This window comes from Carettochelys insculpta, chromosome 2, assembly GCF_033958435.1.
Source record: "Carettochelys insculpta isolate YL-2023 chromosome 2, ASM3395843v1, whole genome shotgun sequence".
NCBI lineage: Eukaryota > Metazoa > Chordata > Testudines > Carettochelyidae > Carettochelys > Carettochelys insculpta.
In genome coordinates, this window is record NC_134138.1 from 265,475,580 (window position 1) to 265,501,930 (window position 26,351).

Genomic DNA, 26,351 nt, shown 5'->3' on the forward strand with positions numbered 1-26,351 from the left:
TGCCATTAAAATGTTGACTAACTGGTTTGTGGATCTAGAGTGTTTTGATGTCTGTTTTGTGCCCGTTGACCCTTTGTCTAAGGGAGTTAGAAGTCTTTCCAATATACAAAGCATCTGGGCGTTGTTGGCACATGATGGCATATATGATGTTAGTAGAGGAGCATAAGAAAGTGTCCGTGATTCTGTGAGTAACCTGGTTAGGTCCAGTGATGGCATTTCCAGAGAAGATACGTGGACAAAGCTGACAGCGGGCTTTGTTGCAGGGAAAGGTTCCAGGACTGGTGTTCCTGGGGTATAGACTGTGGCTGTTAGTGAGGATCCTCATGAGGTTGGGAGGTTGTCTGTAGGAGAGAACAGGCATGTCACTCAGGGCCTTCTGGAGTGTAGCATCCTGATTAAGAATTGGTTGTAGGTCTTTAATAATTCGTTGCAGTGGTCTTAGATGGGGGCTGTAGGGGATGCCCAGTGGTGTTCTGTTCTTGGCTGTTTTGGGCCGATCTTGGAGTAGCTGGTCTCTGGGTATTCGTCTGGCCCTGTCAATTTGCTTTTTACTTCTCCTGGTGGGTAATTCAGGTTTATGAATATTTGGTAAAGTTCTTGCAGTTTTTGGTCTCTGTCAGTTGGATCAGAGCAAATGCGATTGTACCTAAGAGCTTGACTATAAACAATGGATCTAGTCACGTGTGCAGGATGGAAACTAGAAGGGTGTAGATAAGTATAGCGATCAGTAGGTTTTCGGTACAGTGTGGTACTGCTCAGGCCATCCAAGTACGTTTGTCTTCTTTAGGCTGATGGAAAGCCCGAAGTCCTTGCATGCTTTGGAGAACCAACCCAGCAGTTTCTGAAGCTGGTCTTCTATGTGTGACACTACAGCAGTGTCATCTGCGAACAGCATATCTCTGATGAGGACTTCCCGCACCTTAGATTTAGCTTTCAGCCTTGCAAGGTTAAACAGTTTCCCATCAGATCTTGTGTGCAAAAAGATGCCCTCTGTTGAAGATCCAAAGGCGTGCTTCAGAGGAGTGCGAAGAAGATCCCGAACAATGTCGGAGCAAGGACGCATCCTTGTTTGACGCCACTCCTGATGCTGAATACATCCGATAATGTGCCGTCATTTTGGATGGTTCCTCTCATGTCTTCATGGAAATACTGGATCATCTTGAGTAACCGTGGCGGACAGCCTATCTTGTGGAGCAGTTTGAACAGTCCATCCCTGCTGACCAAGTTGAAGGCCTTGGTCAGGTTGATGAAGGCAATATAGAGTGGCTTCCTCTGCTCCCTGCATTTCTCCTGCAGCTGCCTCAGAGAGAAGACCATGTCAATGGTAGATCTCTCTGAACGGAATCCGCACTGTGATTTGGGATACACCCTCTCAGCAATCTTCTGGAGTCTGCCAAGGATGACGCGAGCGAACAGTTTACCAGTGATGCTTAGGAGGGAGATTCAACGGTAATTGTTGCAGACGCTTCTGTCTCCTTTGTTCTTATACAAGGTTACAATGTTAGCGTCGCGCATATCCTGTGGAACCTCTCTCTCTCTCCAGCACAGGCACAGTAGCTCATGTAGGGGTTGCAGGAGAGTGTCTGTGGCACACTTGATTACCTCTGGTGGTATACCATCCTGGCCTGGGGCTTTTCCTACTGCAATTCTGTCAGTGACTTTCTTCAGTTCGTCCACAGTTGGTTCCTGATCCAGTTCATCCATTACTGGTAGGAGCTCGAAGGCATCGAGGGCTGTATCAACCACAGTGTTCTTGCATGAGTACAGCTCGGAGTAGTGCTCGACCCAGCACTCCATCTGTTTGGCTTTGTCAGTGATGACTTCACCAGATTTGGATTTCAGAGGTGCCATCTGGTTCTGGGAGGGTCCTAATGCCTTCTTGATGCCCTCGTACAGTCCCCCGAGATTACCAGAGTCAGCACTGGTCTGGATGCTGCTGCATAGCTCGAGCCAGTAGTTGTTGGCACAGCACCTGGCTGTCTGCTGTACTGTTTTTCTGGCTGCTCTGAGTACTTGCAGGGTACTCTGGCTCGGTGAGCGTTTGTACTCCAGGAGTGTAGCACGCTTCTTTTCGATGGCTGGAATCATCTCATCAGAGTTATCTTTGAACCAGTCATTTGTGTTTCTAGCTCTTCTTCCAAACACCGACAAGGCCGTGTTGTAAATTGTATCCCTCAGATGCTGCCATCTGGATGTTACATCGGCACCCGCAGGGCTGCTGCGCAGATTCTCCTCGATGGTCTCTCTGAACTTTTCGGCGATCTCTAAGTTTGCTGTCTTTCTGGCTTCAATGTGGGACCTTCCAGTTGGTTTAGAGTGGTACAGCTTCTTGGGTCTCACTTTGAGTTTGGAGCAAACTAGCGAGTGATCTGTATCGCAGTCAGCACTATGATAGCTGCATGTCAGAAGGACGTTTTTGAGGTTATCACGTGTAGTGATGACCACGTGTAGTTGATGCCAGTGTTTCGAGTGTGGGCGTCTCCATGACACTGTGCTGTGGCTTGGTTTGGAAAAATGTGTTTGTGATGCACAGATTGTGGTACGTGCAAAATTCAAGAAGACGCTGTCCGTTTTCATTCATTTTTCCCACACCGAAGTGGCCTAAGCAGGAAGGCCGTGAGTCACAATCTCAGCATGCTTCAAACAAACACAACAAATTAAGCTTCAACACCACTGTCAACTAGAAGAGCTATTAGCTACCACCTCACAAATGGGGAGATGGTTTATATGCATGATTTATCCAGGATCATGCTACATCTCTGGTAGTGCTGGGAACCCGTGTTCTTCTAACTCCTACTCCCACTGCTTAATCTCAAGATGCACTTTCTTTCCTGAAAGGTTTGGTTTTTTGTCACTTTCTCTTCCACCTCCAACTCCTTTTGCAGAGTCTTACATATAAAGAGAGTAAGGATTTGTACTTTAAAAATACAACAATTTGCTCTCCAAACTGTAGGAATTCCATATTTTCAGGTGTTACCTGCACAGATTTTTCATCCCTTCCACACACAGTGACATACACACCTTTACTCAATCCGTAGGGCTCAAGGTGCAACCCTGTTAATTTAAACTCCCACCCTTACCCAATTCCTAGGGGGCTTGGGGTGTAATTCCTTGCAGGTATGCGGAATCTGTGCCACTGAAAAAAAGCCTTACACAGTAATATTCTTATTCTCTATTTACAGTTGCCAAGAAAGCAGAATACATGCTAAGCACATGTTATACTCACCAGTCCTGATAAGGCAGGCAGACTACCACGGTTGGGACAGACAAAATCACTCTCTGGATGCTACACCTCAGGGGTGAGGTCCTCCTTCGGGTGTTCCTTCTTGATGTCCTGGTCTTCTTTTTATAATTGGAGGTACACATCTCCTAGAGCTGGAAGGGACCTTGGGAGGTCATCTAGTCCAGTCCCCTGATCTTGTAGCAGGACCAAGCACCATCCCTGGCACTTATTTGCCCCAATTCCTAAATGGCCTCTCAAGGACTGAGCTCACAACCCTGGATTTAGCAGGGCAATGTGCAAACCATGAGAGCTATCCCTTCCCCCTATCATTGGAGATACACATCTCCTAGAACTGGAAGGGACCTGGGGAGGTATACTGTTACACTGGCTCATCACCTGGCTTGTTCAATCACTTAACACAGACAGAGGGTATGTTCTGCACACAAGCAACTACAGTTCTGTGCCACTGTAACACGTTAGCAAAGACCCCACCTACACTGATGGGAATGGTTCTCACACTGGCATAGATACACACTGGCATAGATAATCCACTTCCATGAGAGATAGTGGCTACATTGATGGAAGAATTCTCCTGTCATCTTAGTACTGTCAATACTGGGGGTTAGGTTGGCTTAACAGCATGGCTCAGGGACATGAATATGTCACACTGCAGGTGACCTAGTTATAGTGACCCAATTACCAAGTGTAGATCTGGCCTGAGAGTATGTACCTGCTATGCTTGTTCATGCCATTTTTCTTACTAATGTTGGAAGATACGTTCACTCATCATGACATGATAGAAGCCAACTATATTTAGTTCTAGAAGGGCTGTTCTAGCAACCTAAGAATCCGATATATCCAGGAGTACTAAATCAATGCCTGATAGGCATCACCCATCCTCTTTTGAAAGGAGTCCAAGACTTTCATTAAAGAACAAATAATATGGAAAGAGGGATTTGTCCTGCTTCCTGGACTATAATGTCTTTCTCACACAGTTGTGCAATATATGATTTAGGGCTCAGAACAGCAATCATGCACCCATATGGGCACCCACATAGATATTATCCTTTTCTGCAGAATCTCAATGGTCTTTTTTTAATGTTTTTCATTGATGAATGAACAGAAATCCTGAAAAAACTGTCATTGATCTGTGACTGTGTAAACCAGCTGAAGATATGAACTCTGAGAGATATGAACTGCTTCATTCACCTCAATGAGGTATTAACCTAGTGACAACAATTTAAATATCAATATTGTTAATTATTAAAGTTATTATGAAAGACTGGAGAGGAAATATCTCTGGTCTGGACAATTTACTATAAATTATGTCTCCTTATGGTGCCCCAAATGGGTGGCAATTGGGAGATACCACTGCTTTTCTTCTGACCAAGAGCATGTAGAGTCCCTGGGAATATAAACAGATACACAGATTTAAAGCCATAAGGAGTTCTCAGCCTTTTCAAGTTAGTGACCCATTTTGACAATCAGTAAGACTTTGTGACCCAAGATAATTCAAAATGGGGGGCGGTTCTTCCCTGGGAAAATTTTTTTTATAAATCTTGATTTGCACCCCCTGCACCCAGACTTAAACCCCTCACAGCCCCAAACTTGCCCCTGCCTCCAGGCTTAAATCCCTCACAGCCCCTATTGCTACCCTCCAGTATATCTGCTTCTCCCACTAGCTTAGTGCTCCTTGTGCTCCATGCTCTGTGAATTACTTCCAAGTCATTTAGATCATACCCTTCATTTTCAATGATCTAACAAGTAAAGCACCCTATTTTTGCCCTATTCACAGAGATTCAGTTGCAGCTGCAGCTGGTACAGATTAGTTTTCTTGGTAGCAAACAAATTAACAGGCAAAAATTCAAGAAGTCAATACACAAAAGACAAAATTATATTCCTGACCAGTCAAAATCTGTGGTTAGTTTGGAGACATAGGCTGTGTCTACATTATCTCCCAACTTTGAAGGGAGCATGATAAGTAGGGTGTTGGGAGATTATTAATGAAGTGCTGCGGCGCATATGCAGCACTCCATTAAGCTAATTCTCCCCTGCGGCAACTTCAAAGTGGCAAACTTGGAAGTGCCTGGGCTACTTCAAAGTCCCCTTACGCCTCAAAATTTTGAGGCGTAAAGGGACTTGGAAGTAGCCAGGGCACTTCGAAGTACCAGCAGGTTAGCCACAGCTACACGCATGCCGACACTTCGAACACTTAACACTTCAAAGTTGCCGAGGGGGAGAATTAGCTTAATGAAGTGCTGCATATGCACCACAGCACTTCATGAATAATCTCCCAACACCCTACTTACCATGCTCCCTTCAAAGTTGGGAACTAGTGTAGACACAGCCATAATGGCAGATATTGTTCAGCTGCCATCATAGAGTTCTTAGGAAGGGCTGTCAAAGGTGTGGTGTTACACTTTAGCAGTTAGAGATCAGAGTATTATCCAATCAGTGAAAATGCAATTTCTGGGAAAACTGATCCTTGCTAAGAGCTGCTGATTGGTAAAGCAGCAAGACGGTATAGGTACAAAGCAGCAAGACAGCAATGCCAGTAGAAAATGTAATGCAGAGAACAGATAGACTTGTTGGGGATTTTCTTTATTTTGATCTATACATCTACATATTAATCCTCTTCATACAAATGCAGACCAATCTGCAATGTAGTCCAAGTCCTCTCTCAGACAATGGGCAGCACTTGGACGTTCAGAAGAAGATCCACAAGTCTTTTTAATAGGCCATTATGGAATAACCAGCCAATAGGGGAAGTTTTTGCTTAATTGTATAACTTGTGATTCACTTATAACTTGGATCACTTATGCCTATTTTTATCCTATTACAAATGTTGAATACACTGCTTTAGAAAGTAACAAACTGTTTCAATTTTACTGAGCTCTTGGATTCAGTGTCTTTGGGTAGTGAATTCTACAGACTAAAGATCTATTGTGTAGCCGTGCAAAATAAGCACTTCCTTTATCAGTTTTAAATATGTTTGCCTTTCGGTTGCACTGGATTGCCTTGTGTTAGGGGACAGGGTAAATAGAAGCACCTGGCTAATTTTTACCTGTCTTTCATAATTTTACATAACGCTGTTGTGACTAGTAATTTGTCTCATCAGGAATTGTGGGCCCCAATGTTCTAAAAACTGGCAAATACTTACTGAAATGATAGTGCCTGTTCCCAAGAACTTTCAGTCTCTCCTCACGGACACCTTTCAATGCCTCTAATACTGTTCATTGCGTGTGTCTGGATCCCTTCTATTTTTTCCATAACTTCTCTCAGTGCTTTTTTTTTTTTTTTTTTTTTTGGAAAAAAATGGGGAGCCTGTACTCGGCCGGCTCCCTGTCCCCCTCCCATAGCCAATCCCAAGGCTGGGGCTGCCAAAGTGTTGGTACTCATTATTGGCAGGTACTGGCACAAAAAAAACACCGACTTTTCTGAAGCATTGGGTTAGGTGCTAGAATGAACAATGCTGGGGTGGTGTGGCACTGCCTGGCTTGAAGTGGTTTCCATTATGTATGGGGTTTTCAGTTTGTTTCAGTGGTACACCAGAGATATCAAGGCTGGAACACCACAGAAAAAAATAGTGAGTGCTCAGTGCCCACCAGCCACAGCTGTTCAATGGTGCTGCCTATCAGGTATTTGGAGGCTCAGGAAGGAGTGTGGGAGAGGGCAGAGAGTAGCAAATGGTAAATGGGGGCCTGGGGGTGTGGAACATGGGCAGAAAGAGGTGGAAGGAGGGCTAGGCCTCAGAGAGGAGGGCAGATTGGGAGCAGGAATTGGTGAAGCAAGGACAGGGCCCTTGGGGAAGGGGTGGAGTGGAGTCACAGCCTTGGGGCAGAGCAGGGGTGAAGCACTCCTACGGAAAAATAAAAGATAGCACCTGTGTTCCCCACTCTAAAAATTGTTCCAGCTTTCCTGGCTAGAGGTAACTAAAACTGAACCCTGTATTTTAGGTCATCACTATTTGCAAACATTACCCCTGACTCTGTAGTTGCTCCAAGGTTGGAAAATGAAATAGTGGGTTCTCAGCACCCTCTGGCATGCCTGCGTCCATCCACTCTTCCCCATCATCCCAGCATCTCTGGCCCACCGTCAAGCCCTGATAATCAGCTCCTCCTCTTCTCCCCCAGGCCTCCTGCCCACTGTGGACCAGCTATTCATCAGGGTGGAGGAATCGCTGGGGGAAGAAGTGAACGCAGAGCACTCTCAAAGGTTGGGGGTAGAGTGTGGGTGGAGTTTGAGGTAAGAATTGGAGTGAGGGCCAGGTCTGGGGCAGAGCTGGATTCAAGCAGCCCCTGGCAGCTCAGAAAGACAGCACCTCTGTATACAGCAGCATTATAATATCTGTAGAACTCTATACATACTACCATTTTTGCTTGGTTTCATGCACACTGCTTGCACATTTAGCTAAAGTTTTCCTTGAGCTGTCCACAATGACTTCTTAGTTCTCTTTCCTGAGTGGTTATGGTTCGTGTAGAATCCAGCAATGAGTTTGACTGGTTCTAGCTAATCTATGTTCTATTTATATCTCACTTGTCACCATGGAAGCCGAATGCCTTACAACTTTTTTAAATGTGGTAACATATAGCTTATATCTTAAGTTGCTCTCCTTCCCTCCTCCTAAACAGAGTTTATTTCTTTGCTTTTGGTTCAGTATGGGAAAGCAAAGTCAATTAAGTGAATTTTGGGATTGAGCCTCAGATGTTATAAATTATCAGAGACCTACTGACTTCAACCCATGCCAGCTGAAGATCTGCCCCTCTTTGTGCGTTGCCCCTGAACACCATGGCCACGTCTATGCTAGCAAGTGAGGTCAGAAGATCAGGCACTCTTGTGAAAGAGCAAGCGGAGCACCCGCACACAAAATGCGCTCTTTGAAATTCCTTTCAAAAGAACGGGGTGCTTCTTCTGGAGGCCTTCTTCCTCTCCCAAATGAGGAAGAGCACCTTTTCCGAAAGGTTCTTTCAGAAAAAAGCATGTGTAGATGCTCCGGGGCCCTTTGTTCAAAAGAGCAGTCCTCGTGGTGCTGGATCTTTTGATCTCTGGCCCATCCTTTTGACGGAGCAGAGGCTGTGTGGACGCTCTCTTTCAAAAGAGCACATTGCTCTTTTGATCTGCTTTTTTGTGTGTGGACGTGCTCTTTCGAAAGAAGATCTTCCAGAAGATCATCTTTGGAAAGATTACCATAGTGTAGACACAGCCCATGAATACTGAAGTCAGCCTAATGTGATGTTGGAGTTAGTTCCGTAGTTCAGAACCATCTGCTGAGAAAGCTCTGGCCTTTGCACTCATGACTCTCATTCGTGCAAATTATCAGAGGGGTAGCTGTGTTAGTCTGTATCTTCAAAAACAACAAGAAGTCCTGTGGCACCTGATAGACTAACAGATATTTTGGAGCATTAGCTTTATGCTCCGAAATATGTGTTAGTCTATCAGGTGCTACAGGACTTCTTGTTATTTTTGTAAATGATACTTTTTGTGTGTTTATTAAAAGATGGGATCAAAGAGAAAGCAATATGGTGCAGAGCAATACAAAGTCGGAAAAATAAATTCCACTGCAAAAAAAAGACACAAAATCCCCTCCTCATTACTGATCAAGGTCAGTCTTGGTCCCAGAAACCAGGCCACACACACTGCCACTTAGTTGATGATGCATGGTTTTCTGCCACAGCCAGCCACCCAACAGTCACAGAAACCTGGTTAGCTATTACAGTGGGAAACTGGCAGTCGCTGTTGAAGATGCTCCCGGCAGTGGGTCTGCCAAAGATGGTATAACACTGTGTCATTGACTGGATACAGTGTATCCCATGAGACTCATGTACCAGACAGTGGCTCCTGCTGAAGGCATCCGGGCTGCAGCTGGTGCTGCTGGTTCTCTGTGTCTCTCCCCTGTTCACCTGGGAACAGGTAAGCTGTAAATAGTCCTATCTGACCATCTCCAGCAACTGTCATCATATAACCATAAGTCCCCGCACCTGCCAAGTTAAGATACAATCCACCAGCAAGTGCTCCATCGTCTCAAACGGTGCCGGAGCATGACACAGAGATCATGAGCAACCCATGCTCTGTATGTACTGGCCATGCATATTTGCATGGACGTGCAGTTTCCCATGGAAGATGTGCCATCGCACACCTCTGTACTTAAAGGGCACCCATGCCATTTGAAAATGTTTTAAGGCTCCCATCAGTAAATTCTGAGGACAGTTGCTCCCCTTCAGAGGAACCTCCCATATACTTTCTTTGTTCTAGCTGAGTGTAGCTGTCATCAACGTTCATAGGCATGTGAGAGGCAATTCCTCAGGTAACCTGGGCCAGTCCAGGAACAGCTATGAATATGCATTCCATGTTCACCTTTCCATCTCTTAGCTGAGCTCCAGGCTAATGCAGAAAAGTTGTAAGAACTACATAATTCACATTTCAAATGCTTCTGACATTGGTGCTTTACTGAAATAAAAGAATGGAGCAGGCAGTTTTGTACCATAGACTCGGGACATAGTGTGCATAGCGATTCCACATCTACAAAATTTGCCACAAAATTAACTTCTTGCTGCTAAATTGTGCTCAAAGGGTCACACATCCCCCAATGCTGTGATGAGGGAGGGACAAGGAGACAGTAGCCATGGATGGGGTTGGAGGCACACGTCCCAGGCCCCAGGCTTTCAGGGGCCCCACAAGTGACCCAGGAAGGTCTTGTGCCAGCAGCAGGGATCAGGTCCGCACTGCACTCACCAGGAGTAGTAGGAAGCAGAATGATCTAGCCCCAGCCCATTCCACTGGTTCCCAACTGTGTCGCTCAGGGGACGGGGCTTGGCAGAAGTGGAACCACCTCCTGCACTCACTGGCAGCAGCATAAAATGAAGCAATGTGGCTGGGAGCCAATGGAGTGGAGCAGGCTAGGTGAGCACAGGGGAGACGTGGCAGACTGTGCTGCCAGCACCAGGACCCTGCTAGTGCCCCAGAATGCATCAGTCAGGGGAGGGGACTTGGGGGAAGCAGTGAAGGGCTGTGAATTGAAGTGTAGGCAGGGTTGTTCCAGGCCCTGCACCCTCCTAGGGGCGGCCCTCCCATGAGCTAGGGGGTGTGTGGGGAGGAATCGTGGGAGCAGTCATCTGTCTGGTGCCCCCCTTGTGTCCCTCCCTAGCAGTTGCCACCATTGTCAAATCTTCTCTCCTGGCTTGACTTCTCCTAGGTTTCCTCTCTGACAGCTGCTAACCCCAGACCCTTATATCTTCTCTCATTCCCTTCTGTTTAGTATCAGTGGGTGTCACAAACTCACAGGCTCCATTCTTTCTCAGCAGCTACAGTTCCTGAGGAGAAACTCCCTTCACTGTAACAGTCTGAAAGTTACATGTTCTCCATGATTAGGCCCTCTGGCCCATAGCCTCCTGGGACCAGACCTGTGAGCCTTCTGGATACCTATCTCTCACCATGGACTGCCTCAGAGAGTCAACTCACTCTGGATCCCCAGGGCCTGCACATCCAGAGGCAGCAATGCAACCCTTGTCTCTAGACTGCAGTGACTCTCAGCCAGCATAAAGGAGAACGGTTTACTGAACTTCTGAACACAGGGCAGGAGAGTTCTCAGGACTCTCACGCCTCGAAAGTCTCAGCTTTGCCCATCTGAGTCAGTCCCAGGCTCAGTCCAGGTGCCCCCTTAGTCCCCAATCCAACAGCCCCCTTCTTTCACTTGAACACCCTACATCACCTTCCCAGAAGCCATTCTTCTATCTTTGGTCCCAGGAAAAGAGGTCACCTGGGCCCTCTCTCTTTCATCCTTTGTTCACCGACTGGTTGTAACCAGCTGGTCAGGTCTCCAGGTTCCTCTCCTCTCAGACCTTTGTCTTCCCATTGGCCAAAACAGACTGGCTTCCAATACGGCTTGGGCCTCTGCTCACAGGTTGTTAGGGTACCCAATCTGCGGGCTGTTGTCCAGGATCCAGAATGCTAGGCAAAGTCAGCCACGATCCTCTGCAACAACACCTTCTCCCACCACCTCATTAAAAACACTCCACAGAGGGGAAACTGACACACACGGATTTCACACAAAATGCTAAGAAAATGCCCTACTTCATCACAGGTGGTAACCTCCTGTCACCATGAGCAAGCACTACACTGAACATTTTCCAGCAAGCCCATCATCTGCTAACAGGACAGGGGTTTCAGGGAAACTCTGCTGGCCTTTTACAACAATATATTTCCCTGTGGGTCTTTGCATGTGTGTGTGATTTCATGTTACAGCATTAGACAGGTTCTTGCTTAAAACAATATTGCAGGTGGGCATGTGACAGAATAGATTTGACACAGCCTACAGCACAATCACAGAACCTGAGAACACCTCAGATCTATTTAGAATATACGTTGTCATTACTTTCATCCTAGGAAAAAAAAAGAAAAGATTATAAACTCACAACTGGAAAATGTTAGCAATCTTCTCAACACAGGCTGGGCTCGAGTCACCTATAGTTTGTTTATCTGGAGGGGATTGGGTAACCTAGGGGGGGAAAAAATTAAAGACATCTATTTTTTGTAATGCGGTCACCATGTGGTTGTTACTGTGAAGGCACTGTGATAATAATCACCCAGTGAAGGCTTTTTGAGCCAAGCCAGTGATGCCATTAACAGGCCATTGGGAAAGTGCATCCAATTACAGAAATTAAGTAAAAGAACTGTTTATGAAGAGGGGAGCATGTGGCACCCACCTACCTTGAAGAACACCCACATGCAGAGTGCAGCATGCAAACCTCAGTGTATAAAGAAGAGAGATGTGTCATCAGATAATGGAGGGGTTGTCACAGCAAGGGGCACATCAATCTGTGCAAAGGCCAAGGTGGATACACCTACGAGTGAATTCTTGAAATCAGTGGCTTAGATACAATTGTTGGCTCAATGACTTAGATTTTGCAATGTGAAATCCTGCAGCTCTCCTACGTTACTCCAAGAGAGAGTGAAAGAGGAAAATGCCAAAGATTCAGATAAATAATCAACAAAAATGTACCGTGAAGCAACTCTCAATGTTTACTGATTCAGAATTGTTACTATTTCATCTAGTTTTAAGTCCTTCTTAAAAACATATGCTGCACTACTGACAATGAAATCAAGCTGCCCTGGTTGTGTTCCTCTGTCCCCTTGTTGGTTTGTCTTCAGAGTATGAGGTCCTCAGAGCAGGGACCAACCTTTCTTTCTGTCTAGAAAGCATTTATCACTTTATATCCACTACTGTCAATAAATAATTATAAGAAAAATTGTCGAGATTCTAAAGCTTGAGAGTTGTGCTATATTTAAAACCCCAAACTCCTTTGCAGATTTTCTGAAATCACTCCTATTTTTGTAGGAGCTAAATTACTCAGAGCTAAATTCTGTAGCCCTTAAATTAAGCAAAACGTCCAATGACTTCAGTTGTATGCAGTATTGTTGTAGCCATGTTGGTCCCAGGATATTACAGAAATAAGAAGCATGAGATAAATAATATATTTTGTTGCCCCAGTTTCTGTTTTGCACGTACACAGAATTCTTCTTCAGGTGCACGGAGTGCTGCAGCTAAACGCAGTGTGGACCAGATTGTTTTAGCTTAAAGGAGTTAACATGATAAAAGACAATTCAAGGTAAAGTGGGCAGTTAACACCTCTACAGTTGAAGCACAAAGGAGGGTATATATATTTTGTAAAAACAAAAATTGCAACCAGCTCTACCTAGCTGGTGTATTGGAGCTGGCATAAGTATGCTGGGGAGGAGCGTGGCCAGAACATGCTGTATTCCAGCAATTCACAGCTCCTATAACTGCCACAAGAGGGCTATTATAGGTAACCATAAATTACAGGACTCCTGGATCTGCTGTAATTTATGCCAGGGATTGTTTAGTTACACCCCCACTCCCCCCGCCAGCCGAGCCCTGCAAAGGTGTGGTAGAGCAACTTTGTTCTGCACTTCTGGTCCTGCACACAGAGCCAGCCCAGCAGAGCCTAGCCAGTGGTTGGGGCCCACAGTGGCACCCTGACAGCAGGGTCTGACAGGTGGGCAGTGAATGCTATAGTTAATTGTAACACCAGGCCCTGAAGGCACAATGTCCAAGGCTGGGCGTGCCTGCAGCAAAAGCACAGCCCATCTGGGCCCAGAAGCAGCCCCATACATTTCTAGATGAGACAAACCTAACAGAGTTCCTACGGGCTAAGCTATAATAAAACTCCCTTTGGCTCACCTAACTGCTCCTTGTGGCCCAGAAGAAAAGTAATTTGATCTTTGGCTGTGAGAACAGAGGTTGCACGGTCTTATGCCAAGTCCAAATTTGATCCAAAGAACAAATCCAGCTACTGGATGAGAGATTTGGTTAGTTGGTTAAATTCACTGTAATCTTTGGTCCCCAGCTGGCAGACAACACTGCTGATTAATGAAGAATAAAGCAACAGGTTCCCTCAAAGCCATCCAGAGTGTTATCACTAGGTCGAAAGTGTGGCCTAGTTTGAATAAAAGTTAATATCCTAGCATAGAAACAGACGCTTTCCTATTTTCACTGGTAGTAGATCTGACAGCTATTATCCTTCTATTATATTTCATACCTCTTAATTCTAACATGTGGTGACACTTCACTTCACAATATCCAATTGACAGTCTTTTGATGTATCTTTTGGGCTGCTGCCTAAGTACATTTGCAAATAGTTTAGTACTCAATTTAAGATGAGTATATTCCCAGAATTCCTTTGGCAATCAATTTTTTATTACTTACAAATGCTAAGATCAAAAAGAAAAGAAATAGATGTATATTTTATTCTGACAGGAGATCTATGGGGATTACAATAACCAGAAACTTTAATGCTAAATTTGTGTAAAAAAGGTAAAAATGGGGATTCCCTAGTCAGTTTTCTTCCCTTTAAGGGAGCAAACGGCCTGGATTAATCATATATTCTTGGTTTTATTCAGTGGTTAGAAATGAACATTCGGCATTATTTCTTAGTATTATTTGACTGCATTTCTCAGTCTTTTCAAAGGACAATTGGGGCAAATTCTGTTCTACTACACCCAATCATATCCTCAGCCCCACAGATGCATCTCTGATTACCCTGCAGTGGAACAGTTAAGTGTAACTCCGCCGGAGAGCTTGTGCCAATTGCTTGTGAAGGACAGGCTAGATGAAAAGCATTTTTGTTACATTTACAAAAGTTGAATAGTAACAGAGAGGGAGCCGTGCTAGTCTATACACTATCAAAACAAAAAAGCAGTCAAGTAGCACTTTAAAGACTAACAAAATAATTTATTAGGTGAGCTTTCGTGGGACAGACCACTTCTTCAGACCATAGCCAGACCAGAACAGACTCAATATTTAAGGCACAGAGAACCAAAAACAGTAATCAAAGTTGACAAATCAGAAAAAAATTATCAAGGTGAGCAAATCAGACAGCAGAAGGGCGGGGGTAGGGGGAGTAAAGAATTAGATTAAGCCAAGTATACCAAAGAGCCCCTATAATGTCCCAGAAAATTTGCATCCTGGTTCAAACCGTGTGTTAATGTGTCAAATTTGAATTTGAAAGAGAGTTCAGCAGCTTCTCTTTCTAAAGCAGACTGAAAATTCTTCTTCAATAAGACAAACTCTTAAGTCGTTAACAGAATGGCCCACTCCATTAAAATGCAGACTAACTGGTTTGTGGATCAGGGATGTTTTGATGTCTGTTTTGTGCCCATTAACTCTTTTCTGAGAGAGTTTGAAGTCTGTCCAATATACAAAGCATCTGGGCATTGTGGCACGTGATGGCATATGTGATGTTTGTTGAGAAACATGAGAATATGCCCGTGCTTTTTATAATGGCAGCTATTCGCACACTGTCCGTCAGGACCCAGAGTGGGTCATGCCCCTCTCTTTGAATGGAGTCACTCAGCCTGTCTTAGACTTGCTGAAGCCTGAGCCCCGATGCCCAGGGCTGAAGTCAAAGTCAGAGCTTTAGCCCTGGAAAGCAGGACTCAGGTTCCAGGTCCCTGCCTGGGGCTGAAACCCTTTAGTTTCACCTTTGCCCCACCCCCTGCCATCTGGAGCAGTGGGGCTCTGGTTTTGCCCCCCCTGATCTGGGGCAGTATGGCTTGAGTGAGCTGAAGTGTCAGTCCCCTGGCTCTGGGATCGTGTAGTAATTTTGGTCACCAGAAGGGAATCACAGTGCAGTGAAGTTTGAGGAGCTCTGTATAAGCAGTATAATCTGAGACTCTGTAGCATACATTCTAGTGCAGGGAGGAGGCACAACAGGTGGACTTTAGGAAGATCATTTTCTCTTCACTGAATAGCTGAGGACTGAGGGACACTTTCAGAAATGCTTTTGGTTAAAGCATGCTCTTGTGCCATTGACTTTAATGGGGGCAGGATCAGGCCTTTAATGAGTATCCAAACAGCTGTGAAAGGTTACAGGCCAACCAATGGCTTCAGAGGGATTTGGATCAGGCCCATAGTATCCAAAATGAAATTTGACAGACAGCCATCTCTGGCTATTAAGCATTTTGGATACAGCATTCACTTACTCTTGGCTGCTGAGAGATTTACAAAAGAACCCTAAACTAAGTCTATTATTCCCGATTATGTCCCAAACAAAGACAACTTGTGTATTAGTAACAAAAATCATACCCCAGCATACCCATATGTTATTTACGCAAAGTCAGTATTAATCCATATTAGTTTGGCAAGAAACACCTATTTGTTCCACCCTGCAGTGGAGAAGAACTGATCTAAAGGAGAGTGATAAAGGAGAAATCCTGGCATGATCATTCGAATTCAGCAATGCAAAATGGTGAAAACCAGCCTAAGGAATAGGAAATGTTATCAAAGCATGAATTGGCACATATGCCTGATTACCTCTGGTGTAACTCCATGACCTGCAGTATTAAGAATATTATTACCAATGAAATAGAAAAGTGTCAATTGTCCAAGTATGAAACTGTCACATAGCAAATGACAGAACTCAGTCAAAGCCTCAGATCCTTTTCACTAGAAGTGGTATTGATCAGTGGACTAAATTTTCTTCTCAGTTGATATTTTCCATTTCATACAGAGAACTCATCATACTATTGCTAAAGTCTCTGAGGTTGCACCAGTGTAATTCAGTCTGGGGTGAATGGGAAAATGCAGCTCTCCCCACAGGTGAAAAGTGTCAAGAAAGATCCTGTTTGGGGCAGATCTACTGAAACCCATTGACAGATCACATCAATGATCAACAGAATTTCTGGAATACTGGGGGAGAGAATTGCCACATGAGATTGGAAGCAGAACAGGTGCGTCCAAAGATGCTGCAGAGAACATGAGTTATTAGTTCCCGGTTCTTTCTGCCAAGGTGGATTCAGTCTCTGCCTGAAGGCTTCCTTTTTTATTAATTCTCACTGCATCTTACCTACAGCTCTGAGATAGGATTTACTTGACAAACCTAGTGTTTTCTGATAGATGGGTAGATTACACACCTAGAGGAAATTAAACTATTCTGTTATCTCTCTCAGGGTAGTTCTGCTGCCTAATTAATTTGGAGCCTTCAATTTGCCACGTTTAGTCAATGTATTTAATAATCTACAGGTTAATTAGAAAAAACAACTGACTTTATGAAAAGAGTTTAATTCAACAATATGAATGGAGAATCTTCATCAAGCAGATTTCAAGCCCAGACCAGTGCCAAATAAATATCAACCACACATTTCCACCATGTGAACATTAAGTGACAAAACTTCTGTTGGAACAAACACACTGGCAGAATGAACACTGAAGACAGGAAGTCTGGGATAAGGAAGTTTCTAAGGATTCCAGATTCAAATAAAGGACAAGGATTCCAGTTTCTAACTTTGCTATCACCCAGCTTCTGATGTTTGATGTCTTTTACAGACTGAGCCTTTGACAGATGTTTGTGCCATATTATTAGATTCTTACTATGTTTTCGCTTGCTTAATGCATTTGTTTCTTGCTGTTAAACACTTAGGCTATATCTTTGTTCAAGGAATTTATAGGCAAATGTAAAATTTGGAACACAACTGTGATAATTCTTCAATGATGAATTTTTGATTTAAAATTAAGATTTATTTTAAGATAAGAATTTTTTTTGCACTGAAGAGTAAATTCTGATGTCTCTAGAGCACTCAGGGAGTTGTGCTGGCTTTTCTTTCCCCAGGGTCCATTCTAACCTCAGGACCCATACTAACTAATTTTGTTCTATTGGATTAAACTAGCTCTGGATGGCAGATAATCTTCAATAAGGAAAGCGCAGACATCAGCAAACTCATTTTGCATGGGGCTGCCATTCAGCTTTAAAGATTTTCTTCTCATGCCATGATGTAGCACAATGATTGTCTTAAACATGTGCAGGGAGAAGCCTAGAAACTCATCATACAAGATGCTCATTTTGTTTTCCAAACCTGTAAAATCCCCATTGAGTGGGCAGGAAATTCTACAGAAGACAAGTGTATAAAGGAAGAGATGCATGCCCATAGCATCTGCTCTCCCTGCAGAAAAGCTATTGCTTTGGCATCTTTTTCAGTAGTCACTGCTACACAAGTGCTGCTGATTCTGTTCCATAGGCAGTACTGATGGTTCCAGGGGCACCCTGAGGCTACTCACATGCCTAGTAGAAGCAGCTTAATTTCCTACCTCTATAAATAGAACTGCTAGCGTGCAAGGTCTCTGGACACTATATTTTGCTGTCTAGCCCTACTTTACTGAAGGAAGGTTCTATTTTGTAAAAAAGAGAGAGAAATGGAAAAGGGACTAGCCTCCTGCACTCATGCAGCATATTATCCCTCTGGGTACTGCTTGAGAAATGTGGAGGAATGCAAATGAAACTAAAGCAAAGAGGCAAAGATTGAGGTTGAAACCTTGGCTCCACTGAAATCAATGAGAGTTCTGCTATTTATGTCACAGGGCCCAAGATTTCATTCTGAGGGAACAAAGAGTTGGCAGAGATGTACTGTACAAGTAGAGTTAAGATCACCGAGGTCAGTGAATGAAGAGTCAATGGAGAACTTTGGAAAACTTCAGAGTGTTGAACTGGATGAAGAGCTAGTGATGATGACTGCTGAAGTTCAGAGGCCAGCAATTTAGGAGGATAATTAAACATTTGTGGTGTTCTCATCCATCCTCTCTGTTGAAGGAAGGGGTCCATGTAGAGATCATCGAATCATGGAAGTAAATGCATGGTTGCGCAGGTGGTGTAAGAGAAAGGGATTTGGTTTCTTCGACCGTGGGACTCTGTTTCGTGAAGGAAGATTGCTAGGAAGTGATGGTATCCACCTAATGAAGAAAGGAAAGAGTATCTTTGCGGGCAGGCTTGCAAACCTAGTGAGGGGGCTTTAAACTAAGTTCATCGGGGGATGGTGACACAAGCCCTGAGGTAAGTGGGGAAGGAAGAAGGTACAACAAAGGAGAACCACTTGTTCAAAAGGAGTAAGTAGGCCAATCAGCTTATTATCTAAGGCAGCATTTCCCAAGGTGTGGTTTGCGACCCATTACTGGTACTTGGAAAAAAATACCGGTCCTTAAAAAAACTTTACAACTGTTAAAATTCTACTGGTCAAATTGTAATTAAGGTAATAACAATAAGTTAGGCACTTAAGTATTTTATATCAAGATTTATATAATTAGGTACTATATTTATTGTGAATAAATAATGAACAGTGAACATTTACTTATTTTTCATTCTATGTGTTTATATTTTTGGGCCGCAAAAAGGATACTGAAAAAAAAATGGGTTCCAACTATATAAAGTTTGGGAAACCCTGATGTAAGGTGTTTGTACACAAATGCAAGAAGCCTGGGAAACAAACAGGAAGAATTAGAGGCCCTGGCACTGTCAAAGTATGAAGTGATTGGAATGATGGAGACTTGGTGGGATGACTCACATATCTGGAGCACTGTCATGGAAGGTTATGCACTGTTCAGAAAGGACAGGAGGAGAGGAAAGGAAGAGGAGTTGTGATTTATGTGAGAGAGCAGTATGATTGCTCAGAGCTCCAGAATATGGAGGGAGAAAAGCCAGTTGAGTGTCTTTGGATTAAGCTTAGAAGTGGAATCAATAGAGGTGATGTTGTAGTTGGTATCTGCTATAGACTGCCAGATCAGGTAGATGAGGATTTCTTCAGCAGCTAAGTGAAGCTTCCAAATCACAGGCCCTGGTTCTCATGGGAGACTTTAATCATCCGAACATTTGTTGGGAGACCAATACAGCAGCACACAGACAATACAGAAAGTGTTGGGAGAATGTTGGGGATAACTTCTTGGTACAAGTGCTGAAGGAACTGACCAGGGGCTGCACACAATTTGACCAGCTGCTCACAAACAGGGAAGAACTAGTAGAAGAAATAGAAGTGGGTGGAAACCTGGGCTGCGGCGACCATGAGACTGTAGATTTCAGGATCTGGACAAAAGGAAGAAGGGTGAGCAGTAACATATAGACCCTTGATTTCAAAAGAGCAGACTTCGACTCCCTGAGACAACTGATGAGCCGGATCCCTTGGTAAACGAAGATGAAGGGGAGAAAGAGTTCAAGAGAACTGGAAGTATTTTAAAGAAGTCTTACTGAAGGCACAGGAACAAATCATCCTTCTGCATAGTAAGACATGCAAACATGGTAGGCAACCAGCTTGGCTTAACAGGGAAATCCTTAGTCAGCTTAAACTCAAAAAGGATGTGTATAAGAAATGGAAACTTGGGCAGATGGCTAAGGAGGAGTACAAATATATTGCCAGAGCATGCGCAGGGATAATCAGGAAAGTGAAACCACAATTGGAATTGTAGCTAGCAAGGAATGTGAAGGGCAACAAATTTGTTTTCTTCAGTCATGTTAACAATAAGAGGATTATTGGGGGGTGTGGGGCCGTTACTGGATTAGGGAGGTAACCTGGTGACAGATGGTGTGAGAAAGGCTGAAGTACTCAAGTTTTTTTTTTTTTGCCTCAGTCTTTGTGGACAAGGTCAGCTTCCCAACTAGACCGCTAGGCAATGCAGTATGGGAAGGAGGTGGGCAGCCCTTGGTGGGGAAAGAATGGGTTATGAGCTATTTGGAAAAGCTGGATACACACAAATCCATGGAACCGATTTAATGTGTCCAAGGGTACTGAGGGAATTGGTAGATGTCATTGTAAAGCCTTTGGCTACTATCTTTGAAAACTCTTGGAGACTGGGAGAGGTCTCAGATGACTGGAAAAATGCAAATGTAGTGTTTAAAAAAAGGAAAGAAGGACAATCCAGGGAACTATAGACTGGTCAGCCTTACCTCAGTCCCCAGAAAAATCATGGAGGGGATCCTCAAGGAATCCATTTTGAAGCATTTGGAAGAGGGGAAAGTGATCAAGAGTAGTCAACATGGATTCACCAAGGGCAAGTCGGGCCTGACCAATCGGATTAGCTTCTGTGATGAGGTAACTGGATCTGTGAAGAGAGGAAGTCAATGGATGTGATATAACTTGACCTTAGCATAGCTTTTGATACAGTGTCCCACAATGTTCTTGCCCATAAGTTAAGGCAGTATGGATTGGATACATGGACTGTAAGATGGATAGAAAGCTGGCTTGATGGACAGGCCCAACAGGTAGTGGTTAATGGCTCAGTGTCTGATTGGTGGTTGGTTTCATGTGGAGTGCCCCAAGGTTCTAGGGCCGGTTCTGGTTCTGGTTCTGGTTCTGGTTCTGGTTCTGGTTCTAGGGCCAGTATTGTTCAACATCTTTATTAATGACCTGGATGAGGGGATGGATTGCACCCTCAGCAAATTTGCAGATGACACTAAGCTAGGGGGGGTCAAATAGATACATTGGAGGGTAGGGATAGGGTCCAAAGTGACCTAGGCAAATTGGAGGATTGGGCCAAAATAAATTTGATGAGGCTCAACAAGTAGAAGTGCAGAGTCCTGCACTTGGGACAGAAGAATCAAAGCACTGTTACAGGGTGGAGACTGACTGGCTAAGTAGCAGTGCAGCAAAAAAGGATATGGGGATTACAGTGGATGAGAGGCTGGATCTGAGTCAATAGCGTACCCTTGTAGCCAAGAAGGCTAATGGTATATTGGGGTGCATTAGGAGGAGCATTTTTAGCAGATCTAGAAAAGTTATTCTTCCTCTCTACTCAGCACTGGTGAGGCCACATCTGGAGTATTGCATCCAGTTCTGGGCCCCCCAGTATAGAAAGGAGGTGGACGTATTGGAGAGGGATCAGTGGAGGGCAACAAAAATGACCAAGGGGCTGGAGCACATAACCTATGAGAAGAAGCTGAGAGATTTGGATTTATTTAGTTTGCAGGAGAAAAGACTGAGGGGTGATTTGATAGCAGCCTTCAACTTCCTGAAAGGGGGCTCTAAAGAGGATGGAGGGAGGCTGTCCTCAGTAGTGATGGATGGCAGAACAAGGAGCAATGGTCTGAAGCTACAGAGGGAGTGGTGTAGGTTGCAGATTAGGAAAAACTATTTCACCAGGACAGTGATGAAGTATTGGAATGCATTGCCAAGAGAGGTAATGGAATCTCCATCCCTAGAGGTTTTTAAGTTCTACCCTGACATAATCATGGCTGGGATGATTAAGTTGGGGTTGATCCTACTTTAGGCAGCAGGCTGGACTAGCTGGCCTCCTGAGGTCCCTTCCAGCCCTAGAATTCTATGATTCTATGATTCTGTGATTTGGGCAATAACTATATTTGTGTTAAGGTTGGGTACTTGCATTACTGTCACTATCAGACATGCTGAGAAACTAAGCCCTGCAGGAAGTCCCATGCTAAAGGGCATAAGCAATAGCCATTCATGATTCCCTGGTTGGATGGCACTTCCCATGCCAAGCATGAAGGCATTTCTGGGAGCTTGCAGAGGAATACAGATCTCCATTGGGTTTTCACCTTAGATCTTGCCTGTAACTTTTCCTCATCCCAGACTCCTGACTCTGATCCTGATTCATTGTCTTCAGCTTAAGGTCATTGTTGCCCTGGTGAAAGACTGTGGGGGGGTGCAATAGCACTTTTCACTGGTTGCTTTCAGTTTACAGTAAATTCTTTCATATCTGGCAGCCCCAGAACCAGGAGGTCACCAGATATTCAAATATTCTCGATAACAGAGAGGTATACCTAACAATGCATAACACTAAAGAAAAACAATATTAAATATTAAGAAACAAACAAAAATGTATGCAGATAAGTAGTATACACTGTAAACTTATAGGAGCCGCGTCTACACGTGCACGTTACTTCGAAGTAGCGGCACCAACTTCGAAATAGCGCCTGTCACGGCTACATGTGTTGGGCGCTATTTCGAAGTTAACATCGACGTTAGGCGGCGAGACGTCGAAGCCGCTAACCCCATGAGAGGATGAGTATAGCGCCCTACTTCGACGTTCAACGTCGAAGTAGGGAACGTGTAGTCGTTGCACGTCCCGCAACATCGAAATTGCGGGGTCCTCCATGGCGGCCATCAGCTGAGGGGTTGAGAGATGCTCTCTCCAGCCCCTGAGCTCAATGGTGGCCACGTGGAGTGGCCCCTTAAAGCTCCCCGCCCCCTCCCTTCCTGTGCAGGAAGCTGAGAGAGCGTGCAGGCAGCAGCAGTGACACGCGGCTAGCCTGCACGCTCCTTCGCAGCCACCCACACCCCCACCCAACGCGATGGCCACCCGGCAGCCCCCCCAGCACCCCCAGGGGACCCCCCCCCAAGGGGAGCCAGGGCTCACAGCCCAGCAGCCAGGTGGGGAAGCGGCAGCGGGGCCCCTCCTGGACGGAGGCCGAGCTTCGGGACCTGCTGGGGCTCTGGAGCGAGGAGGAGGTGCTCCAGGTAATGGGGAGCAAGAGGCGGAATGCAGATGCGTTAGCTCGGCTGGCCGAGGGCCTGGCCGCCCGGGGTCACCCTGCCCGCACTCTGGATCATGTCTGGAGTAAAGTGAAGGAGCTGCGGCAGGGTTACGCCCGGGCCCGGGATGCGGCCGGCCAATCTGGGGCTGCCCCTGTCACTTGCCCCTTTTACAGGGAGCTCAGGGACATCCTGGGCCCCCGGCACACCTCCTCCCCTCTGGCCACTCTTGATACCTCGGCCGAGGAGCCCCAGCAGGCCCCGGAGGCGGAGTCCGCCCCAGAGGCAAGCCCCGCACCCCGGGGGCCCCCCCGGAGCCCACCCCTGGGGCACCGGAGGAGGAGGAGGAGGAGAGGGACGACTCCTCCAGTGACGCTGGCCTGCACATCATCCTCCCATCCAGGAGTTCCAGCCGGGCGTCTGCCCCCCAGGTGTCCCCCGACCGTGGGAGTGGACCATCAGGTATGTACCCCCCCTGGTGCACACCCCCGGGGTTGAGGGGCGGGGGTAATAGATATGGCCAAGGCCCTCCACATGCCCAGATGACCATGGCCCCAGGGACAGCAGTGGCATGTCCCTCACAGGAGTGCATCAGCCCCTGCCCCCCACAGCACAACAGTGCCATGCCCCATCCCTGGGGCTGGGGGCAGCAGAACCTCTAGGGTCCCCCAGGGGGAGGGGGTGGGACACCCAGCAGCAGCAGCAGCAGCAGCATGTGATGGAGTGTGGGGAGTGCAAATGAGAGACTCAGGCTAGATATGAGAAACAAGCTGAATAGCTCCCAGTGGCTAAGGATGATCCTGGGGCTACAACTGGCAGGTTACACCTCTGCCCTGAACAAAGAGGAGGGAGGAGCCGAGCTGGGTTTGAATCGGGGGTGGCAGTTAGAGGCTAGGAGAAGGGACAGCTGGAAGGCAGCCAGCCTGAGGAGGGGGAAAGCTACACCCCAGAGGGGCACCCCTCGGGGTCTTCTTCCCAGGACGGGTTGGAAGGACCGTCTCTGACTGCTGTACTGTCACTTCTGGGAGAAACTGGGCATCTGTTGCCTAATAAACCTCCTGTCGTACCTGCTGAATGAGTGAGACTCACTCCTGCCAGCGGACGGGGTGCAGTGCAGGGGGACCCCTGAACCCCATCACAGCAGCATCTCCCGGGGACGGGGATGGGGAACCTGCAGCAGAGGGGTGGGGGGACAAGGGCCACGGCTCGGGGCCCACACTAACGGCTGTCTCCACTCTTCTTCCCCCCCTCCTGTGTTCCGCAGCTGCACCATCGGAAGGACCGGAGAGCGCCGGCAAGGCGTCAGTGGTCCCGGAAAGCCCTCCGGGGCCATCACTCCAGGCCAGCCCCTTGGCGGAGCAACGACCGGCCCCACGGCGGGGAAGACGGCGGACGCAGCACCACCACCCGCCGGCAACGGACCCCCAGCTGTTGGCACTGCACCGTTGGCAGCTGGAGGTCGCTGAGCAGCGGCTGCAGGTGGAGGAACGCTGCCTCCACCTCCAGGAGCGGGCGCTGGCCTGGCACCAGGAGGCATGGGGGGCCTACATGCGGACCCTCAACCGCATCGTGGACTCCCTGGCCCCCCAGGCCACGCCGGCTGCCGCAGCGCCTGCCCTGCCTGCTCCACCTGCTGCTCCAGCCGCTGTGCCATCCGCCGTCGCTCCGCCACCGAGGGCCATTCCGCTGAGGGGGACCTGGGGCCAGCTGACACTCGCCGGCCGTATCTCCTGGTCCGCCCGGCCCCCAGCCAGCCCTGGCCAGGACTGTGGCCGAGTCGGGGATCCCGGCCGCTCACCCCCAGCTCTGGACTGTAGGGGCGTGGGGCCCAGGACATGGCCCCCCGCTTTGTATATATTCCCCTCAGTTTATTGTTCTTTTCTTGTAAATAGTTTGTATTTGTGACCCATTACTTTGCTGATCCTTACCCCCCCATGTAAATAGTTCCCCCTTCCTTGTCTTCCCCTTTCATGTTATCCCAATTTTTATAATGTAGATATATTTATCAGTTTGATTTCCCCGTACATAGTTTGTCTGGTTCAGAATATTTATAATAATAATAATAATAGTATAAGAGTTGTAGTAAAGAAAATGTTTGAGTTGACAAACAACTGTCTGCTTTTATTTTTACAAGAAAAGTCGGGGGGGATGTGCTCTTGGGTGCTCTGTGGTGTGGGCGTAGGGGCAAGGAGTGTTGTGGAGGATGGGGGGGTGCAGTGGGGGGCCTGCCAGCGTTCACCCCGCGGCCTTATTGAAGTGGGCCTGCAGGGCCTCCCGGACCCGGGTCCTTTCAGGGTCCACCTGGCGACTGGGGGCAGCAGGTGGCTGCACATAGGCCCTGCCAGCCTCCACAGCCCAGCCGTGAAAGAAGGCCTCCCACTTGGTCTCCACCAGGTTGTGTAGGGCGCTGCAGGCACCCACAATCTGGGGGATGTTGGTGGGACCCCCATCAAGGCGGGTGAGGAGACACCTCCAGCGCCCTTTGAGGCGGCCAAATGTGCGCTCCACCACCTGGCGCACGTGGTTCAGGGGCTGGTTGAAGCGCTCCTGGCTGGCTGACAGATGGCCCATGTACGGGTGCATGAGCCAGGGCCGGAGGGGGTATGCCGCATCTGCGATGATGCAGAGGGGCATGGTGGTGTCCCCCACAGGGATCTCCTGCTGGGGGATGTAGGTCCCCGCCTCCAGCCGGCGGCACAGGCCCGAGTTCCGGTATACCCGGGCGTCGTGGGTGCTGCCAGGCCAGCCCACATAAATGTCCAGGAAACAGCCCTGGCTGTCCACCAAGGCCTGGAGGACCATTGAGTGGTAGCCCTTCCTGTTTATGTAGCGTCCTCCACTGTGTTCCGGGGCATGGATGGGGATGTGGGTCCCATCCAGAGCCCCGAAGCAACTGGGGAAGCCCAGGGTGGTAAAGCCCGCGATGGCGGCATCAGGGTCCTCCAGCCTCACGAGACTGTGGAGGAGCAGGGAGTTGATGGCGCGGACGACCTGCAGGGGAAGCACATGGGAGAGCACCAATGAGGGGTGTGCAGGGTGTGTGCGGCCCTCCCCTGCCAGGGCCCCCCTCTCCTCCCCTCCCTTCCCCTGCCAGGGCTGCCTCCCCCGCCCCCGGCCCCGTGGGTCCTCTTACCTCCATTAGGACAGCCCTGACGGTGGCCTTGCCGACGCCAAACTGCTGGCCCACGGATCGGTAGCTGTCTGGAGTGGCCAGCTTCCAGACAGCAATGCCGACCCGTTTCTCCACGCTTAGGGCACGCCGCATGGCGGTGTCCTGGTGCCTGAGTGCGGGGGTGAGCCACTGGCATAGCTCCAGAAATGTCTGCCAGCTCATCCGAAAGTTCTGGAGCCAGCGGTCGTCGTCCCA

The 26,351-nt window shown here is 47.1% G+C and overlaps 1 protein-coding gene across 7 annotated transcripts in view; it reads right to left on the reverse strand.

The window, feature by feature from the left end:
- ACTR3B (actin related protein 3B) overlaps window positions 1-3,487 on the reverse strand; it is a 73,040-nt gene extending 69,553 nt beyond the window's left edge. For 3 of the 7 annotated variants that reach the window (XM_074986300.1, XM_074986301.1, XM_074986312.1), the window contains exon 1: window positions 3,227-3,487. In XM_074986300.1, coding sequence (XP_074842401.1) covers window positions 3,227-3,366 — 140 coding nt within the window. In that variant the 5' untranslated portion in view covers window positions 3,367-3,487. The remainder of the gene's footprint in view (window positions 1-3,226) is intronic. The other 4 variants (XM_074986311.1, XM_074986304.1, XM_074986306.1 and 1 more) reach the window with 3 other exon arrangements.
- Between the last annotated feature and the right edge of the window lie 22,864 nt (window positions 3,488-26,351).